Source organism: Mobula birostris, chromosome 9 (assembly GCF_030028105.1).
Source record: "Mobula birostris isolate sMobBir1 chromosome 9, sMobBir1.hap1, whole genome shotgun sequence".
NCBI classification, from domain to species: Eukaryota; Metazoa; Chordata; class Chondrichthyes; order Myliobatiformes; family Myliobatidae; genus Mobula; species Mobula birostris.
In genome coordinates this window covers 86,213,904-86,236,982 of record NC_092378.1, presented here as the reverse complement: position 1 = coordinate 86,236,982, position 23,079 = coordinate 86,213,904, and the positions used below count along the sequence as shown (strand labels likewise).

The window sequence follows — 23,079 nt, the reverse complement described above, 5'->3', positions numbered from 1 at the left end:
CCTAGTAACTTAAAGCTGTTCACCCTCTCAACCCCAGATGCATTGATGTCAATATGGGTGTGTCTGTCTCTGTTCCTGCTTTGGTCCACAACCAACTCTCGTGCTTTTGCTCTTGCAACATTGCGGGAGAGGTTGTTTTCTTGACACCACTGTGCCAGGATGATGACTTCTCTGTAGGCCGCCTTGTTATTATTTGAGGTAAGGCCAATCAATGTAGTATCATCTGCAAATTTAATTAGCAGATTGGAGCTCTGGGTGGCGACGCAGTCGTGGATGTACAGGGAGTAAAGGAGGAGGCTTAGGACACAGCCCTGGGAAGAAATTATGGTGTTAATGCTGAACTGTAGTCCAAGAACAGCATTCTCACGTAAGCATCCTTCCTGTCCAGGTGTGTAAGGATGGTGTGTAGAACTGTGGCAATTGCATCATCTGTCGATTGGTTGTGTCGGTAGGCAAATTATAGGGAACCAGTGTGGGTGATAACATGCTGCAGTTGTAGTCCTTGACCAGCCTCTCAAAGCATTTGCTTATTATTGAGCTGAGTGCGACAGGACGCCAGTTGATCAGACATGTTACCTTGAGAATTATCAGGGTACAGGGGTCTTTAGTTATGTTGGCTGCTTTCACAAAGCAGCGGGGAGTTGTACACAGAGTTCATAAAGGTGTTTGTGATGTACTGAGTCATGTCCACAACTCTGATTTCTTGCAGTCTTGAGCAATGCAGTTTCCATATCAAATTGTGATATATCTGTATAGGGTGCTATCTGCGATGAATCTATAAAAATTGGTAAGGGACAATGGGGACATGCCAAATTTCCTTAGCCTTCTGAGGAAGCAGAGGCACTGGTATACTTTCTTGGCTATAGTGTCTGGTTCGACCAGAACAAACTACTGGTGATATTTGAAGCTCTCAATATTTCCCACCTCAGCGATATTGATACATATAGGGGCTTGTGTTCTGCCCGGCTTCCGGAAGTCAATGACCAACTCTTCTGTTTTGCCTACATTAGTAGGATTAGGTAATTATAAGATGTGCTGTGCGTTTACAGTGCCTATAAGAAGTATTTAATCCCTTGGAAGTTTTCATGTTTTATTGTTTTACAACTTTGAATCACAATGGATTTAATTTAACTTTTTTGACATTGATCATCAGAATAGACCCTCGTTTCAAAAGTGAAAACAAATTTCTATAAATTGGCCTAAACCTATTACAGTTATTAAACACTAAATAATTGATTGCATAATTACTCACCCTCGTCATGTCAGTATTTAATAGATGCACCTTTGGTAGCAATTACAACCTAAAGTCTGTGTGGATAGGTCTCTTTCGGCTTTGCACATCTGGACACTACAATTTTCTGCATTCTTCTTTACAAAAACTCTGTCAGATTGCAGGGGATTGTGAGTGAATAGCCCTTTTCAATCCCAGCCATAGATTCTCAATTGGATTGAAGTCTGACTCTGCCTTGGCCACTCCAGGACATTAACTTTGTTTTTAAGCCATTCCCTTGTGGCTTTGGCTTTATCCTTGGGTCATTGTCTTGTTGCAAAACAAATCTCCCAAATCGCAATTCTCTTGCAGACTACATCAGGTTTTCCTCCAGGATTTCCCTATATTTTGCTGTATTCATTTTACCCTCTACCTTCACAACACTTCCGGGGCCTGCTGCAGTAAAGCATCCCCACAGTATGATGCAGCCACCACCATGCTTCACAGTAGGGATGGTGTGTTTTTGATGATGTGTAGTGTTTAATCTGATGGCCAAAAAGCTCAATTTTGGTTTCATCACACTATAGAACCTTCTTCCAGCTGACTTCAGAATCTCCCACTTGCCTACTGGCCAACTCTAGCCGAGATTTCATGTGAGTTCTTTTGAACACTGTGTTTCTCTTTGCTACTCTCCCATAAAGCTGCGACTAGAGAAGCAACTGGGCAGCGGTTTTTGTATGTGCAGTCTCTCCCATCTCAGCCACTGAAGCTTATAACTCCTCCAGAGTTATCATAGGTTTCTTGGTAGCCTCCCTCACTAGTTCCCTTGTTGCCTGGTCACTCAGTCTTTGAGGACAGCCTGCTCTAGGCAGATTTACAGCTATGCCATATTAAGACCATAAGACATAGGAGCATAAGTAGGCCATTTGGCCTAACGAGTCTGCTCCGTGATTCGATCATGGGCTGATCCAATTCTTCCAGTCGTCCCCACTCCCCTGCCTTCTCCCCATACCCCTTGATGCCCTGGCTAATCAAGAACCTATATATCTATGCCTTAAATGCACCCAATGACTTGGCCTCCACAGCCGCTCGTGGCAACCAATTCCACAGATTTACCACCCTCTGACTAAAGTAATTTCTCCGCGTCTCTGTTCTAAATGCCTGTCCTTCAATCCTGAAGTCGTGCTCTCTTGTCCTGGACTTCCCTACCATGAGAAATAACTTTGCCATATCTAATCTGTTCAGGCCTTTTAACATTTGGAATGTTTCTGTGATATCCCCTCTCATTCTCCTGAACTCCAGGGAATGCAGCCCAAGAGATGCCAGATGTTCCTCATACTGTAACCCTTTCATTCCCGGAATCATTCTTGTGAACCTTCTCAGAACCCTCTCCAATGTCAGTATATCCTTTCTAAAATAAGAAGCCCAAAACTGCACACAATACTCACAAGTACTTTACAGAGCCTCAACCTCACATTTCTGCTGTTATATTCTATACCCTAGAAATGAATGCCAACATTGCATTTGCCTTCTCCACCACCGACTCAACCTGGAGGTTAACCTTTAGGGTATCCTGCACAAGGACTCCGAAGTCCCTTTGCATCTCTGCATTTTGAATTCTCTCTCCATCTAAATAATAGTCTGCCCATTTATTTCTTCCACCAAAGTGCATGGCCATACACTTTCTAACGCTGTATTTGATTTGCCACTTCTTTGCCCATTCCCCTAAACTATCTAAGTCTCTGCAGGCTCTCTGTTTCCTCAGCACTACCTGCTCCTCCACCTATCTTTGTATCATTGGCAAATTTAGCCACAAATCCATTAATACTGTACTCCAAATCATTGACATACATTGTAAAAAGCAGCTGTCCCAACACCGACCCTGTGGAACTCCACTGGTAACTGGCAGCCAGCCACAAGAGGATCCCTTTATTCCCACTCTCTGTTTTCTGCCAATCAGCATGTTCCACCCATGCTAGTAATTTCCCTGTAATTCCATGGGCTCTTATCTTGCTAAGCAGCCTCATGTGTGGCACCTTGTCAAAGGCCTTCTGAAAATCCAAGTACAGCACGTCTACTGCACCTCCTTTGTCCACCCGGCTTGTAATTTCCTCAATTGCAGTAGGTTAGTCAGGCAGGATTTTCCTTTCAGGAAACCATGCTGACTTTGGCCTATCTTGTCATGTGCCTCCAGGTACTCCATTACCTCATCCCTAACAATCGATTCCAACAACTTCCCGAACACTTATGTCAGGCTAACAGGTCTATAGTTTCCTTTCTGCTGCCTCCCATCCTTCTTAAATAGCAGAGTAACATTCGCAATTTTCCAGTCATCCGGTATAATGCCAGGATCTATCAATTCTTGAAAGATCATTGTTAATGCCTCTGCAATCTCTCCAGCTACTTCCTTCAGAACCCGAGGGTGCATTTCATCAGGTCCAGGAGATTTATCCACCCTCAGACCATTAAGATTCCTGAGCACCTTCTCAGTCATAATTTTCACTGCACATACTTCACTTTCCTGACACTCTTGAATTTCTGGTACTGCAGATGTCTTCCACTGTGAAGACTGATGCAAAATATGCATTCAGTTCCTCTGCCATCTTTGCATCTCTCATTACAATATCTCCAGCGTCATTTTCTATTGGTCCTATATCTACCCTCAACTCTCTTTTACCCTTTATATACTTAAAAAAGCTTCTAGTATCTTCTTTGATGTAAGTCGCCAGCTTCCTTTCATAATTCATTTTTTCCTTCCTAATGATCTTCTTAGTTTCATTTTGCAAGTTTTAAAAAGTTTCCCAATCCTCTATCTTCCCACTAGCTTTGGCTTCCTTGTATGCCCTCTCTTGCTTTTACTTTGGCTCTGACTTCATTTGTCCGCCACGGTAATGTCTGTTTTCCATTCGAAAATTCTTCTTATTTGGAATGTATCTGTCTTGCACTTCCCTCATTTTTCACAGAAACTCCAGCCATTGCTGCTCTGCTGTCCTCCTTCCTGGTGTCCCTTTCCAGTCAACTTTGGCCAGTCCCCTCTCATGCCACTGTAATTTCTTTTATTCCACTGAAATACTGACACATTGAAATTTAGTTTCTCTTTCTCAAATTTCTAAATGAACTCGATCATATTGTGATCACTGTTCCCTGAGGGTTCCTTAACCTTAAGCTCTCTTATCAGCTCTGGATCATTGTACAACACCCAGTACAGCACAGCTGATCCCCTAGTGGGCTCAACAACAAGCTGCTCTAAAAATCCATCCCAAAAAACATTCTCCAAATTCTCTTGAGGTTCAGTACTGGCCTGGTTTTCCCAATCCACTTTCATGTTAAAATCCCCAACTATTATCATGACATTGCCCTTCTGACACACCTTTTCTATCTCCTGCTGTAATTGGTAATCCTCATCCTGGCTGTTGTTTGGAGGTCAGTATACAACTGCCATTAGGGTCCTTCTACCCTCACCATTTCTTAACTCAACCCATAGAGACTCTACGCCTTCCAATCCTATGTCATCCCTTTCTAATGATTTAATATTATTTCTTATACACAGGGCCACACCACCCCCTCTGCCTACTAACCTATCTTAATGATACACCGTTTTCTCTTGGATGTTCAGCTCCCAATGGCAGCCATCCTTTAGCGAAGTTTCAGAGAGGGCCACAATGTCATACTTGCCAATCTGTAGCTGAATTTCAATATTGTCCATTTTATTTCTTATGCTGCATGCATTAAAATATAACACTTTCAGTCCAGTATTTGTTGCTTTCTGTTGCAAATCATCCCACTAGCTGTGATTATGCCTTACCTCCCGCCTGTCCTGCCTATCATCTCTGTTGCACGCTATCTTTGATTTATTTCTGTTTTCCCCTTCCTTAGCCCTAACAGCTCTATTAAACCTGCATGCTAGGATATTGGACCCCTTTAGGTTCAGGGGTAACCTGTCTTTTTTGTACAGGTCGTACCTCCCCCAGAAGAGGCCCCATTGATCCAGGAACCCGAAGCCCTGCCCCCTACGCTAGTCCCTCAGCCACGCATTAATACGCCTGATGATGCTCTTCTTGCACTTGTTAGCACATGGCACAGGCAACAATCCTGAGATATTCACCCTGGAGGTCCTGGTTTTCAGCCTCCTATCTAACTCCCTGAATTCTCTCTTCAGCACCTCCTTCCTTTTTCTACCTATGTCATTGGTACGAACATGTACAAAGACCTCTGGCTGTTCACCCTCTCCCTTCAGAATACTCTACAGAATACTCTTTCCGTTTCTGAAGGATTGACTTAATTGTACTCCAAGGGATATTCAGTGACTTGGAAATGTTCTTGTATCTATCTCCTGGCTTGAGCTTTTCAATAACCTTTTCGCAGAGTTGCTTGGAGTGTTCTTTTGTCTTCAGGGTGTAGTTTTTGCCAGGGTACTGATTTACCAGCAGTTTGACCTTCCAGATACCTGTGTATATTTACTACAGTCAATTGAAACACCTTGTCTGCACACAGTAATCTCCATTTAACTAAGTCATTTATGTGACTTCTAAAACTAATTGGCTGCACCAGTGATGATTTGGTGTGTCATATTAAAGGGGGTAAATACTTATGCAATCAATTATTTTGTGTTTTATATTTGTACTTAATTTAGATCGCTTAGTAGAGATTTGTTTTCACTTTGACACAGAAGAATCTTCTTCTGTTTATGTGTCCAAAAAAACAAGTTAAATCCAATGTGACTCAATGTTGAAAAACAATAAAACATGAAAACTTCCTGGGGGGGAGGAGAATACTTTTTATAGGCACTGTATATAGGCACTTATTAACAGTTAACATGGGCCACATGCCAACAGATGTTCCTCTCTAGCCTGCTTCATAACTGGCACACAGGTAGAATGGCCTGTTATGAGGTGTTTAAAAACGCAAACACAAGGAAATCTGCAGATGCTGGAAATTCAAGCAACACACACAAAATGCTGGTGGAACGCAGCAGGCCAGGCAGCATCTATGGGAAGAAGTACAGTCAATGTTTCGGGTCAAGACCCTTCATCAGGACTAACGGAAAAAAGAGATAGTAAGAGATTTGAAAGTGGGAGGGGGAGGGGAACACCCCAAATGATAGGAGAAGACAGGAGGGGGAGGGATGGAGCCAAGAGCTGGATAGTTGATTGGCAAAAGGGATACAAGGCTGGAGAAGGGGGAGTATCATGTGATGGAAGGCCTTGGAAGAAACAAAGGGGGAAGGGAGCACCAGAGAAAGATGGAGAACTGGCAAGGAGTTATTGTGAGAGGGAAAGAGAGAGAAAAATAAATAAATAAATGAATTGGGGTGGGGTAAGAAGGGGAGGAGAGGCATTAACGGAAGTTAGAGAAATCAATGTTCATGCCATCAGGTTGGAGGCTACCCAGACGGGATATAAGGTGTTGTTCCTCCAACCTGAGTGTGGTTTCATCTTTACAGTAGAGGAGACCATGGATTGACATATCCGAATGGGAATGGGACGTGCAATTAAAATATGTGGCCACTGGGAGATCCTGCTTCCTCTGGTGGACAGAGCGTAGGTGTTCAGTGAAGCCTTCCGTCTCATGATACTCCCCCTTCTCCAGCCTTGTATCTCTTTTGCCAATCAACTTCCCTCCTGTCTCCTCCTATCATTTCGAGTCTCCCCCTCCTCCTCTCAAATCTCTTTTTTCTGTTAGTCCTGACGAAGGGTCTCGACCTGAAACGTCAACTGTACTTCTTCCTATAGATGCTGCCTGGCCTGCTGCATTCCACCAGCATTTTGTGTGTGTTGTTATAAGGTGTGTCCAGAATTGAAAGTGAAGGGGAAGAGAATGGAAAATCTCACGCAAGTGCCATCGGCAGAAAATCTCACGCAAGCGCTGTTGGCAAAACCACGGCGCAAGCGCTCTCCAGTAACCTTTAAGCTGTGAAGCTGCAAAATAATACCAAATAACACGTAAAAATACACAGCCTATATAAAGTAGAAATAATGTATGTACAGTGTAGTATCACTTACCGGAATTGGTTCAGCGCTGAGCACACTGATGATGGTGTGTTAGACTGAGTCATCGCAGGTTGGGTGGTGCAGTGGCCCCACCCTCCAGGCCGCCGACAGATACCGAACCGCGAAGCATGCAGGGGTACAGCGGTAGCCGGGAGGCATCCAGCACACCTTTAAGAAAAAAGCCGAAATAAACATGCTAATTAATTATGTGTCGGGCGGCACCTAATTAATTAGCATGTTTATTTCGGCTTTTTTCTTAAAGATGTGCTGTGTGCCTCCCAGCTACCACTGCATTCTCCACGAATCGCAGGGTGGTGGGACACTGGGGTGTCATCTCGTCGTCTGTTTCCATTAAAGCAGGCAGCTCATCTTCTCCTATGACTGCCTGCCTCAATGTCGAAGGTCGAGGTTCGTCGTCTGCTGTGGCTGCTGTGGAAGGCTTGCTTGACTGCTGAGCCTCGCTCATTTTTAGATCATACAGTTCTTTGTAAGGACTCAAACCATCCTGCAAATATCCCCTAAACCTATGTACCCTTTCAAAATTAAAGTCGTACTTTATCATTGCAGCGAAAATCTCACGCAGTTGCTTCACGTTCAGTTCCTGGACGACTTCACTTTCGGTCCGTTCGCTACTGTATTCAGTTTCAATTGTTATCCTTTCCTCTTCCAATTGTATCAGCTCTTCATCTATCAGTCCTTGGTCATGGGATGCCAAAACCTCTTCAACATCATGTTCGTCAGCTTCCACAAGCCAAACTCACTTAGTCCTTACTTCGTTCACCACGATGGAAACGCTTAATTATTTAGTTTTACGCAAAGTGTAACACCCTTAGGAGCTCTTTCAGGCTTTTCCAATACCTTAGAACTCATCTTGCAAATGGCTGCTCACAGGCATGTGGTTAAGCAATGTGGCGAGAATGCCGTTCCGAATCCGGGCGAGAGCGGCTGCTCGGGGCGTGTGCTGCCTTTTATCGGCGCTGATTTTTTCGCACGCTGCTTTTTTTTCGTAACGGTAAAAACACCTTCTGAAAGCGAAAACAGGGTACTAATGTAGGTCTTTCGTAACAGTGAGGTTTTGTAAAGCGAACGTTCGAAAAGCGGGGTCACCTGTACCTCCACTGTTTCCCCTTTAAGGTCAATTTATACTTCTGTGTCAAATCTACACCATAGCCTGACACACACCTCCCCAAAAATGTAACTACGTGTCACGGCGACGCAGACCGCAACAACTGTGATCGGTCCGCTTGGTAGCATCGCATTTCCTCCTAGGCTGCAATAGCTTGCCATTGGGCGACTGAAGGGCAGGGAAGGAACTCTGGCTGCAATGCCTTCCATAAAGCTTTACAGACCTCCAAAATTATGGAGGACCCTGTGCTTGACGACAGTTTGTAGCTAGCTGCTACAGCCTGTTGACTTCCACCTGAAGCTAAAACTCAAATGGTGATTGCCAGTCTCTGAGTATACTGTGCATACACTGATGCAAAATAAGTGGTTAGAGACGATGAACCAAATTGTCAAATCTACCTGCCGACATCCGAAAATATTTGAAATGCATTTCCTCATCCATGTCTCTCAGTGGCCGGACAAGCACAGAAAATTCACCCTCCTTTAGTTTCAGTCGCCATTGTTTGAAGTTTGAGTTTCAACACGAAGGAACTCAACACAGTGGCATAGAAAGCCCACCGCCAACTAGCGTTTTGGCGGTGAATTGCAGAGTGACGCAGACACTCTCAACGCACAAGTATAAATGCTCACAACGGCGTAGGCCACTTGTGTAGGCTACGGTGTAGGCTACTAACAGAAGGATAAATCAGCCTTAAGTCCTCTGTTCCAAGAAAAACAAACTCATTCTCTCCTCATAACTAAGGCTCTCCATTTCTGATGAATCTCGATTGCATGCTGATACAATCAGAAAAGCAATCCTCTATTACTAAAGCAGTCTGGATCCAACTTACCTTAAAACACATATGTGGTACTTTGTAAATGGCCCGAGTAAAGTCCATTCAGACTACATCAATCACAGTACCCTCATCAATACATTTTTTTACCTCTGAAAAATTCACTCAAATTCCTCAGGTTACCTTATTTGACTATCTTTGGTTAAGCCCTCCCTTTCCAATATCTCAGAATTTTCTCCAATAATTTCCCTACCACTCAGTTTTGACACACAGACACCTGGCTTATTCCTACTACTCTTCTTGAATAAAGATACTATACCCGCTATCCTTCAGTTATCTGGTCCCTCATTATGGCTTGCTATCTGTGGCTTAGGTATCAAGCCACAGCAATGTCTTCCTTGCCTCCTGTACGGCCTAGTTTCCATCTCATTAAGTCCACTAATGCATCTAACTCATCCTGCTTAATGGGAACTGATTTGAGAATTCCGTCTTCACCCTTCCTGAATTCTACCTACAATATTTTTCTTAATACAGACAAGAAGAATTTATTTAAGACTTTGCCCACATTCTCTGTTTCTATGCACAGCATCAAGATCAGGTTTAATATCACTGGCATATGTTGTGAAACCTGTTGTTCTGTGGCAGCAGTACAATACAAAATAAAGCTTTCAATTACAAAAAAATATAGACACACATACATACACACACACATATATGTATAGATATAGATATATAGAATTAAATTGAACAAGTATTGCAAAAAGAGAGCAAAAAAATGTCAGGTAGTATATATGGCTTCATTGTTCATTCAGAAATAAGAAAGCAAAGCTGTTCCTAAAACACTGAATGTGTGTCTTCAGGCACCTCCTTGATGGTAGTGATGGGGGTCCTTAACGATGGACACCTTTTTGAGGCATTGCATTTTAAAGAAGTCCTCGATGCTGGGGAGGCTCTTGCCCATGATGGAGCCGGCTGAACTTGCAACTTCCTGCAGCTTTTTCCAATCTGTGCAGTGGCCTCTCCATATTTTACAGTTAGAATGCTGTCCCCAATACATCTATAGAAATTTGCTAGTCTTTGGAAACTCCTAATGAAATATAACCACTTATTTGTAAGTGCATCAATATGCTGGGCTCAGAATAGATCTTGGAGATGTTGACACCCAGAAACTTGAAACTGTTCACCCTTTCCACAGATGATCCTTCAATGACTAGTCCGTGTTCCTTCGACTTACCCTTCCTGAAGTCCACAGTCAGTTCCTTGGTCTTACTAATGATGAGTGCAACGTTGTTGCAACACCACTCAACCAGCTGACCTACCTCACCTCCTTGCCACCATTTGAATTTATTCCAACAATAGTTGTGCCTTGGCAAATTTATAGATGCTGTTTGAGCTGTGCCCAGCCACACAGTTGTGGGTGTGGTGAGAGTAGAGCAGTGGGCTAAGCATACATCCTTGACGTGCGCAGATATTGGTCCTCAATGAGGAGGAGATGTTGTTTCCAATCTGCACTGGTAGGGGAGTCTAGGACAAGAGGGCACAACTTTAGGATTGAAGGACATGCATTTAGAACAGAGATGCAGAGAAATTACTTTAGTCAGAGGGTGGTAAATTTGTGGAATTTGTTGCCACAAGCAGCTGTGAAGGCTTAGTCATTGGGTGCATTTAAGGCAGAGATAGATTGGTTCTTGATTAGCCAGGGCATCAAAGGGTATGGCGAGAAAGCATGGGGAGTGGGGATGACTGGAAGAATTGGATCAGCCCAAGATTGAATGGCAGAGCTGACTCGCTGGGCCAAATGGCCTACTTTTGCTCCTATATCTTATGGTCTCCCAATGAGGAAGTCAAGGATCTGATTGCTGAGGCAGGTGCAGAGGCCCAAGGTTTGGAGCTTGTTGATTAGTACCAAGGGTATGATGATGTTGAACACTAAGCTATAATCAATAAACAGCAGCCTGATGTAGGTATTGCTATTGTTAAGGTGGTCCAAGGCCAAGAGGAGAGCCAGTGAGATTGCATCACTGTAGACCTATTGTGGCATGGGCAAACTGCAGTGGATCCAGGTCCTTGCTTAGGCAGGACTTGATTCTGGCTATGGCCAACCTCTCAATGCACTTCATTACAGTAGGTGTGAGTGCACCTCAGCAATAGTCATTGAGGCAGCTCACTCTGCTCTTTGTGGACCTTGAACATTACCACCAGTTGGTTGGCACCAATTTTCAGTGCCCTACCAGGTACACCATCAGGGCCTTGGCAAGGTTTACCTTCTTAAAAGATGTTCAGCGACACCAGATGCTGCAGGGATTTGTTCAGGTGCAGTTTTATTCTCCTTTTCAAGGCATGAATAAAAGGCATTAAGCTTATCTGAGAGTAAGGCATCATAGCCATTCATGATGTTCGGTTTCACCTTATAGAAAGTGAGGGCCTGCAACACTCACCAGAGCTGATGTGCATCTGATTCCATCTCTAACTTAATTTAGGATTGTTTTTTCACTCTTGAAGTAGCCTTCCATAGGTCATAGCTGGACTTCTTGTATAGTTTGGGATTATCACTCTTGAATGCTACAGATCTAGCCCTCAGCAGACTGCAAATCTGGATCACCCACAGATTTTGGTTTGGGTATATCCAGTATGTTCTCAAAGGTACACACTACTCCACATGGGTCTTGATGAAGTCAATGACAGACAGCTATGGCATACAGATTCAAGGATAAATCCCTGAATATTGTCCAGTCCACCAATTCAAAGCAGTCCTGCAAGCGCTGTTCTACCTCCCTTGACCATACCTTTATGGTCCTCACCACTGGTGCTGCGTTCCTCACTCTCTGCCTATAAACTGGAAGTAGAAGTACAGATTGTCTTTTTAGTCTGTAATGGGTCTTCTCTTTCCCTGGTTACTTTCTTATTTTCAGTATACAGTAGATTCCAATTCATTGGGACACATTGGGACCATAACATTTTGAACCAATTAAGCAACTGCCCCAATTAGCAGACGTTTCATGGAAATAGTTGAATAGTTGTGTTCTTTTGACTGTAACTGAACAAAACCAGCACTGACATCAGATAATGTACTGCTTTCACACAATGCTTTCAACAATTGCCTTCTCCAAACCTCCATTTTCATAAAGACATTCAAGATAAGACCATAAGATATAAGAGCAGAATTAGGCTATTTGGCCCATCAAGTCTTCGCTGCCATTTTTTCATCAGTGATCCAATCTTCCTCTCAGCCCCAAACCCCTGCCTTCTCACTGTATCACTTCATGCCCTGACCAAACAAGAATCTATCAACTTCTGCCTTAAATATGCATAAAGACTTAGCAACCACAACTGCCAGTGACAAAGAGTTCTACAGATTCACCACTCTCTGACTAAAGAAATTCCTCCTCATCTCCATTCTAAAAGGACACCCCTCTATTCTGAGGCTGTGTCCTCCGGTCTTAGACTCTTCTATCAAAGAAAACATCCTCTCCACATCCATTCTATCAAGCCCTTTCATCATTTGGTAGGTTTCAATGAGGTCACTCCTCATTCTTCTGAATTCTAGAGAATACAAGCCCGGAGCCATCAAACGCTCTTCATATGACAAGCCATTCAATCCTGGAATCATTTTCCATGAACCTCCTTTGAACCCTCTCTAGTTTCAGCGCATTCTTTTAAAGATGAGAGGCCCAAAACTGCTCACAATACTCCAAGTGAGGCACCACCAGTGTCTTATAAAGCGTCAACATTACATCCTCGACTACTAACATCCTCAACATTACATCCTTGACTATTAACATACTCAACATTACATCCTTGACTATTCTAGTCCTCTTGAAATGAATGCTAACATCGCATTTGCTTTCCTCACCACAGATTCAACCTGCAAATTAACCTTTAGGGAATTCTGCCAAGTCCCTTTGTGTCTCAGTTTTTGTATTTTCCCTCCATTTAGAAAATAGTGAACCAAAGTGCATGGCCATACACTTCCCGACACTGTATCCCATCTGCCATTTCTTTGCCCATTCTTCTAATCTGTCTAAGCCTTTCTGTAGCCTGTCTGCTTCTTCAAAATTACCTGCCCTTCCACCTATCTTCATATGCTGTGCAAACTTTGCAACAAAGCCATCAATTCCATCATCCAAATCATTGACATATAACATATCAAGATCAGTCCCAACAGACTTCTGCAGAACGTCATTAGTCACAAGCAGCCACATGTGTTGCAACTTGTCAAAGGCCCTCTGAATATCCAAGTATACATCATTAACCGATTCTACTTTGTCTATCCCGATCGTTATCTCTTCAAAGAATTCCGACAGGTTTGTCAGGCAAGATTGTCCCTTGAGGAAACCATGCTGACTACAGCCTATTTTATCATGTTCCTCCATCCTTCATCCTTAATAATTGACTCCAACATCTACTCAGACACTGAAGTCAGACTAAATGGCCTATAGTTTTGTTTCCTTCTGCCTCCCTCCCTTCTTGAAGAGCGGAGTGACATTTGCAATTTTCCAGTCCTCTGGAACCATTCCAGAATCTAGTGATTCTTGAAAGATTATTACTAATGCCTCCACAATCTCTTCAGCCACCTCTTTCAGAACCCTAGGGTGTACACTATCTGGTCCAGGTGACTCGTCTAAGCCTCTCTCTAATAATGGTAACTTCACACACTTCATGCCCTGAGATCTGGAACTTCCACCATACTGCTAGTAATGTTCACTGTGAAGACTGATGCAAAATACTTAAATACGTTCGTACACCATTTCCTTTCCCCCCATTACTACCTTTCCAGCACCATTTTCCAGTGGTCCGATATCCACTCTCACCTTTCTTTTGCACTTGTGTATCTGAAGAAACTTTTGGTATCCTCTTTAATATTACTGGCTAGCTTACTTTCGTATTCCATCTTTACCTTAATGACTATTTTAGTTGCCTTCTGTTGGTTTTCAAGGCTTCCCGATCCTCTGACTTGCCTCTAATTTTTGTTTTATTATATGCCTTCTCTTTGGCTTTTATGTTGGCCTTCACTTCTCTTGTTAGCCATAGTTGTGTCATCTTGCCATTAGAATACTTCTTTGGGATATGCAGTATACAGTGGTGCTAGAAAGTTTGTGAACCCTGTAGGTTTTTGTCTATTTCTGCATTAATATGACCTAATATGTGATCAGATCTTCACTTACGTCTTAAAACCAGATAAAGAGAATCCAATAAAATAAATAATACAAAAACATTATACTTGTTCATTTATTTATTTATTGTGAAAAATGATCTACTGTTACATGTATTTGTTGGAAAATGTATGTGAACTGGTGTGACCCCCTTGTACAGCAATAACTTCAACCAAATGTTTCCAGTAACTGTTAATCAGTCCTGCACATCAGCTTGGAGAACCTTTAGGCCATTCCTCCTTAAAAAAAAAACTGCTTCAACTCTGGGATGTTGGTAGGCTTCCTTGCATGAACTGCTTGCTTCGTGTCCTTCCACAACATTTGTATAGGATTAAGGTCAGGACTCTGACACGGTCATTCCAAAACATGAATTTCCTTCTTTTTAAACCATTTTGTTGATTTACTGTTGCCTTTCTGATCATTGTCTTGTTGCATTATCCAACTTCTATTAAGCTTCAGACAATGGACTGCTACACTGACATTCTTCTGTAAAACGTCATGATACAAATTTTGAGTCCCAAAACGATTGCAAGCTGTCCAGGGCCTGAGGCAGCAAAGCAGTCCCAAACCATGATGCCTCTTTCACCATGCTTCGCAGTTGGGATGAGTTGGGATTGGGTGTTGGTGTGCTGTGCCCTTTTTCCTCCAAACATAGCAATGTGCATTTCTGCAAAAAAGTTCAACTTTTGTCTCATCTATCCGCAGAACATTGTTCCAGAAACATAGTAGAACATCCAGGTGGCCTTTTGCAAATTTGAGACATGCAGCAATGTTTTTTTTGGAGAGCAGTGGTTTCCTCCGTGATGTCTTTCCATGAACACCATTCTTGTTCAGTGTTTTTCTTATAGTGGACACGTGAACAGAGAGTTTAGCAAGTTCTAGAGGTTTCTGCAGGTCCTTTGCCGTTAATCTTGGGTTCTTTTTCACCACTTTCAGCATTGTACATTGTGTTCTTGGTGTGATCTTCCTCCATTTGTAGTCAATTTTTACTCTGAACTGATGAACACTCAGGTCTTTAGAAATGCGTTTGTGGCCTTTTCCAGCTTCATGCATCTCTACAATTCTTCTAATGTCCTCTGAAATATGTGTTGATTGAAGCATAGTGCACATAAACAGATCTTTCTTGAGAAGAGTAGGTTCTGTCAGCACCCCCAGGTACTTGAAGGCCTTCACTACATCCATATCCTCACCATCAATAGTAAGAGGGAGCAGTACAGCCTTAGTCTCCCTAAAGTCCATCAGCATAAAATCATCTACCAAGGCCCTGTATTCGTTCTCTTGTCCTCTCTTTATTCTGAGTCATAAGATGACATGACTTGGTGTTATATCTGAAGTCCGAGGTATACAGGGTAAACAGGAAGGGAACCAATACAGTCCTGTGCTCATAGCTATGCCTGACACACAGTTCTGAAGCCACACAAACTGTGTTCTGCCAGTCAGGTAGTCCAATATCCAGGATACAATGGAAGTGCCAACCTGCACGGAATACAGGAGCTTTTTCCCAGCAATGAGGGTTGTATGATATTGAAGGCACTCAAGAAATCAAAAATCATGACCCTCAAAGGGCTGCCCTGCTTATCCAAATGGGAGTAGGCTCTGTTCAGCAGGTAGATGACAGCATAATCAACTCCATTGTTCTCTGGTAGGCAAACTGCAGGGTATCAATGTCTGATCTGACCGAGGATCAGAGGTGAGTCAGGGCCACTGGACGGTAGTCATTGAAGATTTTGCATTGCCCCTTCTTAGGTCGTGGGACCACAAATGATATTTTCCACACAGTCGGGACCCTTTTGAGACTGAGACTCAGATTGAAAATGTGCTGGAGAACGCCACAGCTGCTCAGCACACTCCTTCAGGATCTTTGGGCTCACACCACCTAGTCCAAATGCTTTGCAGTGTCTTGAGTTTCCCAGAGCCCTTTTCATCTGCTTCTCCTTCCAAAATTTCAGGGTGGCTTCTATCATATTATGACCATTTGCCCCAAGGGTTTTTTTTGGGGTTGTCCAGGGAGGGGTAGCACCTCTGGTGGCAGGTTTGTTGTGTTCCACCCAGGGGCAGCTTGTCCACCCACTTGCCACCCAGTTCTCACCTGTGGCTCCAAGTAACTATTTGCATGTAACAGTGGAAATGTACGCCCAGTACGCCGCTTTGACAGGCGGGCTAGACCAGGTGAGGGTAGCCGGGAACCTCCCACCCCAATAAGATAGGGATATGCCTATCCCAGCATGTGAAGCTAGTTCCAGTGGACTGGCAGATGAGATCAACTACAAGATCCAATGGCATGAAGAGCGAAGACACAGAAGGCGTCACGGCCATGCACTGCAGCTGAGGAAGTCTCCAGTAGTGATGATTTTTTGTACCACTGGACCAAGAATTTTGAGGCCAAAAGAGTGGAACCATCCCACTGCAATGGCTTTTTCACTATAAAAATCCTCCCACACAGGTTACATCATCATCAGTAACAACAGGTAACCAATACAAAGGTTCTTTTACCTTCAGCTCTCTAATATAAATGATAGGATGCCGAATTGACTATAGGACCTCCTATTTTTATCAACCCTTGTTGCTAAGTTTAAACTTTTGTGATTGAGAAAAATAATTATCTGTATGTTGTGAACAACTGTTGCAGAATGTGGTTTGGATACAATGAGGAATGGTTGAGCTGGTGCCCGCGTTAATTAAACACTTGAGGAACTATACATCTTCTTGATCTCAGACAGTGTGGTGATTCAAAGTCATTCCCTCAAATAAGATAAAGAAGAAGAGGGAGTTGTATGACATGTATAGGAAGCAGGGAGTAAATAAGGTGCTTGAGGAGTATGAGAAGTGCAAGAAAATACTTAAGAAAGAAATCAGGAGGGCTAAAAGAAGACATGAGGTTGCCTTGGCAGTCAAAGTGAAGGATAATCCAAAGAGCTTTTACAGGTATATTAAGAGCAAAAGGATTGTAAGGGATAAAATTGGTCCTCTTGAAGATCAGAGTGGTTGGCTTTGTGCGGAACCAAAGGAAATGGGGGAGATCTTAAATAGGTTTTTTTTGCATCTGTGTTTACTAAGGAAAGTCTATGAAGTCTATGGAATTAAGGGAAACAAGTAGTGAGATCATGGAAACTGTACAGATCGAAAAGGAGGAGGTCCTTGCTGTCTTGAGGATAAATCCCCGGGACCTGACAGGGTGTTCCCTTGGACCTTGAAGGAGACTAGTGTTGAAATTGCAGGGGCCCTGGCTGAAATATTTAAAATGTCGCTGTCTACAGGTGAGGTGCCGGAGGATTAGAGAGTGGCTCATGTTGTTCCGTTGTTTAAAAAAGGATCGAAAAGTAATCCGGGAAATTATAGGCCAGTAAGTTTAACGTCGGTAGTAGGTAAGTTATTGGAGGGAGTACTAAGAGACAGAATCTACAAGCATTTCGATAGACTGGGACTTATTAGGGAGAGTCAACATGGCTTTGTGCGTGGTAGGTCATGTTTGACCAATCTATTGGAATTTTTCGAGGAGGTTACCAGGAAAGTGGATGAAGGGAAGGCAGTGGATATTGTCTACATGGACTTCAGCAAGGCCTTTGACAAGGTCCCGCATGGGAGGTTAGTTAGGAAAATTCAGTCGCTAGGTATACATGGAGAGGTGGTAAATTGGATTAGACATTGGCTCGATGGAAGAAGCCAGAGAGTGGTGGTAGAGAATTGCTTCTCTGAGTGGAGGCCTGTGACTAGTGGTGTGCCACAGGGATCAGTGCTGGGTCCATTGTTATTTGTCATCTATATCAATGATCTGGATGATAATGTGGTAAATTGGATCAGCAAGTTTGCTGATGATACAAAGATTGGAGGTGTAATAGACAGTGAGGAAGGTTTTCAGAGCCTGCAGAGGGACTTGGACCAGCTGGAAAAATGGGCTAAAAAATGGCAGATGGAGATTAATACTGACAAGTGTGAGGTATTGCACGTTGGAAGGACAAACCAACATAGAACATACGGGGTTAATGGTAAGGCACTGAGGAGTGCAGTGGAACAGAGGGATCTGGGAATACAGATACAAAATTCCCTAAAAGTGGCGTCACAGGTAGATAGGGTCGTAAAGAGAGCTTTTGGTACATTGGCCTTTATTAATCAAAGTATTGAGTATAAGAGCTGGAATGTTATGATGAGGTTGTATAAGGCATTGGTGAGGCCGAATCTGGAGTATTGTGTTCAGTTTTGGTCACCAAATTACAGGAAGGATATAAATAAGTTTGAAAGAGTGCAGAGAAGGTTTACAAGGATGTTGCCGGGACTTGAGAAACTCAGTTACAGAGAAAGGTTGAATAGGTTGAGACTTTATTCCCTGGAGCGTAGAAGAATGAGGGGAGATTTGATAGAGGTATATAAAATTATGATGGGTATAGATAGAGTGAATGCAAGCAGGCTTTTTCCACTGAGGCAAGGGGAGAAAAAAAACAGAGGACATGGGTTTAGGGTGAGGGGGGAAAGTTCAAAAGGAACATTGGGGGGGCTTTTTCACACAGAGAGTGGTGGGAGTATGGAATGAGCTGCCAGACGAGGTGGTAAATGCGGGTTCTTTTTTAACATTTAAGAATAACTTGGACAGATACATGGATGGGAGGTGTATGGAGGGATATGGTCTGTGTGCAGGTTAGTGGGACTAGGCAGAAAATGGTTCGGCACAGCCAAGAAGGGCCAAAAGGCCTGTTTCTGTGCTGTAGTTTCTATGGTTTTCTAAGAGTTCACCTTCTAGAATTTGAGCTTTAATTCAAATTTTTATCTGGATATATTTATACTGTAGGTGCATGAAGCCATAAAAACAACAATGATAGATTTAGTGGGGCAAATGCAGTTCTTGTAATGTTAGACCGGTGTAGAAACTACGATATTAGTTGTTGCATAGTAATTTGATTTAAGACCATAATATATAGGAGTGGAATCAGGCCATTTGGCACATTGAATCTATTCATAGATGACTGTTGTAATATGGATATTAAGTGACTGAACTACATTGTGCATGGTTTTAGCAGTAATTAATATGTCCCAGCAATAGACTTGCTTCATGTGTAGCTCATATAATAATTTGTAATGGGGAAAAAACTGGTGCATGTTATGTGGTTCTTGCATTAGTTGTCAATGAATGTTTAATTCCCAAATTCCATCATTCAAGGCTGGTCACTTCGATCAGCAGCAATGAATCACAATTAACAACAATCCCGCCTATGTTACAGATTAAAAACCCAAGCCCCAAGCATCCTTTGTTTTTGAACAGAAATGACAATTAACTATGTCTTTTATTTTTCAGAGTCTGAAAGAAGGTCTCACGGTGCAAGAGCGGATGAAACTTTTTGAACCCCAGGAATAAGAAGCGAATGCTACATCATTGCCTCAAGCCATATCTGCACCTTTACAGTAAAGAAACTGCCTCACATTAATAATAATCCTACAGAGACACATACTTGCTCTTTCCGACTTTGCACTTCAGTCCTGATTGTGAACACCTAATATATTCAAGTTCATAAGCCTAACCTTGAAGTTGCACTTAGTGTGGTGTTGAATAGTAAAGGCTCTTAAGTAACCTAATTTTTTTTTTAATGGCTTTGTCTATTAGGGAAGTTCTTCCTGTACTATTCTCTATACAGAATGAACCTGGTGTTACTGTTTTGAACCAGGTAGAAGACAGGTGGTCAAATAAACATTAGGTTCAGGCTAAATCAACAGAGCTTTTCTAACTTTCTCAGGTGATTTTTTTTCTCATTCACTTGCCAACAGACCATCCAGATCAAAGCCATGGGATAACTAGCTAAGTGATGAGGCAGATGGACATAGAACTCAAAAAATGCTTTTTTTTTGTATAATGGTGTTGGGCAAAGGATCAGTTCCAGTTATAAACTATTTCTCTTGGATCGCACCACAACATTCTCACTATAAATGGATGTACACAAAGATGACCTTTCAACTCCCAACATTTCAGGTTAGCTGTACATGGAAGTAAAGCACTGAATGAAAAGAGCAAAGACTAAAACAGGAGATGGTGCTAATAAATAGGGAAGCTCGAGAGGGTCCAGTTGTGCTTCATATAGCTTCATAAATATGTCTCTGAGTTAACATTTTGGGGATTTGTTTTTAATTCATTCACAGTACGTTGCCTATATTTTTTGTTGCTTCCTAATTGGCTCTGAAGTTTATCAGCTACTGCCTTGATTGCTGCAATCTATGTTGTTAAGGAATTCCCAGAGTTTTAGGTACAGAATTTTTGTGATTCTGACCCCCACCCCCAAAAAAAAGTATTTTCAAGTCAGCACATTGTGCTAGTAAAGGTGTCTTGAATTAGCAGTGTTTGCATGTTCCTATGTCCTGGATTTTCTCAAGGACAATGATAGTGCTAAATTAACTAACTAAATTCATTCCATTACATTTCAACAAATTCTTGATGAAATGCCACCAAATGACAGACAACAGTTACAGATGTTTTGGATAAAAATAATCATAGAATGGTACAATTGTTATTCATCTATGCTAAAATTCTATCAAGTCCCTAATAATATCCTATAGCAATGTCTGGAGCTGAGATTTCCCAACAACTGCAATTGATTTCCTTTGTATCCAGTATAACTGTCCAGTGAAGTAATTTTACCAATTCTTAAATGATTTAAACGTTAAATTTCTTTAGAATTTTTGGAGTTATCCTAATCTGGTGGGTGCATTTTAATCTGCCAGTATGGCACTGCAATGTAAATCTTTATTCATTTGAAAATGGAAAATTCATTGTATTGAAGGACAATCAGCATTTTCTCAAACCCAAATTGATGAGAAAAATGAGGTGAAATGGAACAACTGTTGAGAAACATTCTACATCTGTACTGTGCTTGATGGACTGGTAGGAGCTTAACATATGATCTGTGAGTTTCCTGATGCAGGAATGCTTGACACCAGTGAGTCCCAAATTAAAAGCAGTAGATCGAGGAAAACTTGAGCATTGTCTGGGGCTGGGATGCTTAATTTTTTTTTTACAACTGCATTTGTTTTATCTCCAAATTAAAAATAATTAATATTAAAACTTGATGATTTGAGATAATTTCTTTAGATCAAATTCTGAAGCATTCAGCTCTTTAATAACTGAACATGAGGCATAAACCACTGACCTATCACTAAGCTTGCACTGCAGTAGCTGAGAAAGAAACTAGTGAAACATACACTGCATTCATTCCTGATATTGTAACTTGACTTACATATTTTAAACTATTATAGAAAATGCTGCACATACTATGTTGTGCTTGTGACTTATTTATGGAAGCACTGCATTTCAATGTTCAGGTGTACTTTCTGCCCAGACACCACTGATCTGTTGATATTTCCTTGTGGTCTGTGGCAGTGAACTTTGAAGGGCCACGGTCATAAATTGTATTTGTAGTGAGTGATAAATAAATGCACATTGTGTTTCTTTACTTGTGGTGGTTTTTCTACATGAGAGGCAGAGTTGAGGACTGCTATAACTTTTATTTCCAAGATATAAAAGCATTGAACACTAAGTTCACAAGGTAATACAATTTATAGAGTATTATCCTGTAATTTGTAATTGGTAACTTGTTTATATTTGCTGATTAACTATAAGAGCACAAAATAGGGAAAACCAAGCTTGTACTGTTACTTCATATTTAGTGTTTGATCTGGACCTTACATAATCGCTAAGTTTCTTCTAAACTGTCACCAATCTAATTGATAGAAGAGTTATGGAGCACTACAGTACTGAAACAGGCCCTCCCACCCATCTCAACCACGCCAATTATTCTGCTTAGTCCCATCAACTTCGACAATAGTCTGCTGTTTCTTTGTCCCCCATTACTACCTTTCCATCAGTCATCAGCAGTCCAATATCTACTGTCGCCTCTCTTTTATTTTTTAATGCATTTGAAAAAGCTATTCAAAGTTCGAAATACATTATACAACCTTGAGATTCATCTTCTTACAGGCAGCCACAAAACAAAGAAACTCAAAAGAACCCATTTACAAAAAATACCAAACACCCACCATCCTGACCTTTCCAATCCGGCCCAGTGCTTAAATTACCATAGAAACCATAGAAACTACAGCACAGAAACAGGCCTTTTGGCCCTTCTTGGCTGTGCTGAACCATTTTCTGCCTAGTCCCACTGACCTGTACATGGACCATATCCCTCCATACACCTCCCATCCATGTATCTGTCCAATTTATTCTTAAATGTTAAAAAAGAAACCGCATTTACCACCGCGTCTGACAGCTCATTCCATACTCCCACCACCCTCTGTGTGAAGAAGCCCCCCCAATGTTCCCTTTAAACTTTAACCTTAACCTATGTCCTCTGGTTTTTTTCTCCCCTTGCCTCAGTGGAAAAAGCCTGCTTGCATTCACTCTATCTATACCCATCATAATTTTATATACCTCTATCAAATCTCCCCTCATTCTTCTACGCTCCGGGGAATTGTACAGACATTGAGTCATTCCTCACTCCTGGACAACTCTGGGGCCAGGATCCCACCTTCACAATTCCACCCACACCTGAACTCTCCAATTCAACCTAGCGTTTGTCAATCAGGCATTGGAACTTCCCTTGCTCCTGCCTCCACCACCTCCTGCCAACTCCATTCACTTAGTCTTGCCTCTGCATGCCTCTCCATTGCTGGCAGTGACTGTTATTAATAAAGTGTATAGTTTTGTATTTTGCCACTGGTGAGTAGTCACTGAGCATCACCAGCTTAAACTAGCTTTTATTACTGGCTAGCTTACCTTCATCTTGTCTCTATGTTTTTTTTTAAAGTTGCCTCTGTTTGTTTTTAAAAGTTTCTAATCTAGCTGCCACTTTTTT

The 23,079-nt window shown here is 42.1% G+C and overlaps 1 protein-coding gene across 5 annotated transcripts in view; it reads left to right on the top strand.

The window, feature by feature from the left end:
- LOC140202864 (myosin phosphatase Rho-interacting protein-like) overlaps positions 1-21,675 on the top strand; it is a 305,303-nt gene extending 283,628 nt beyond the window's left edge. For all 5 annotated transcript variants that reach the window (XM_072268356.1, XM_072268355.1, XM_072268357.1 and 2 more), the window contains one exon: positions 19,539-21,675. Coding sequence is in view for 3 of the 5 variants with exons in the window: in XM_072268357.1 (XP_072124458.1) it covers positions 19,539-19,598 (60 nt within the window). In the remaining 2 variants the exon portion in view is untranslated. The remainder of the gene's footprint in view (positions 1-19,538) is intronic.
- The last annotated feature ends 1,404 nt before the right edge of the window (positions 21,676-23,079 follow it).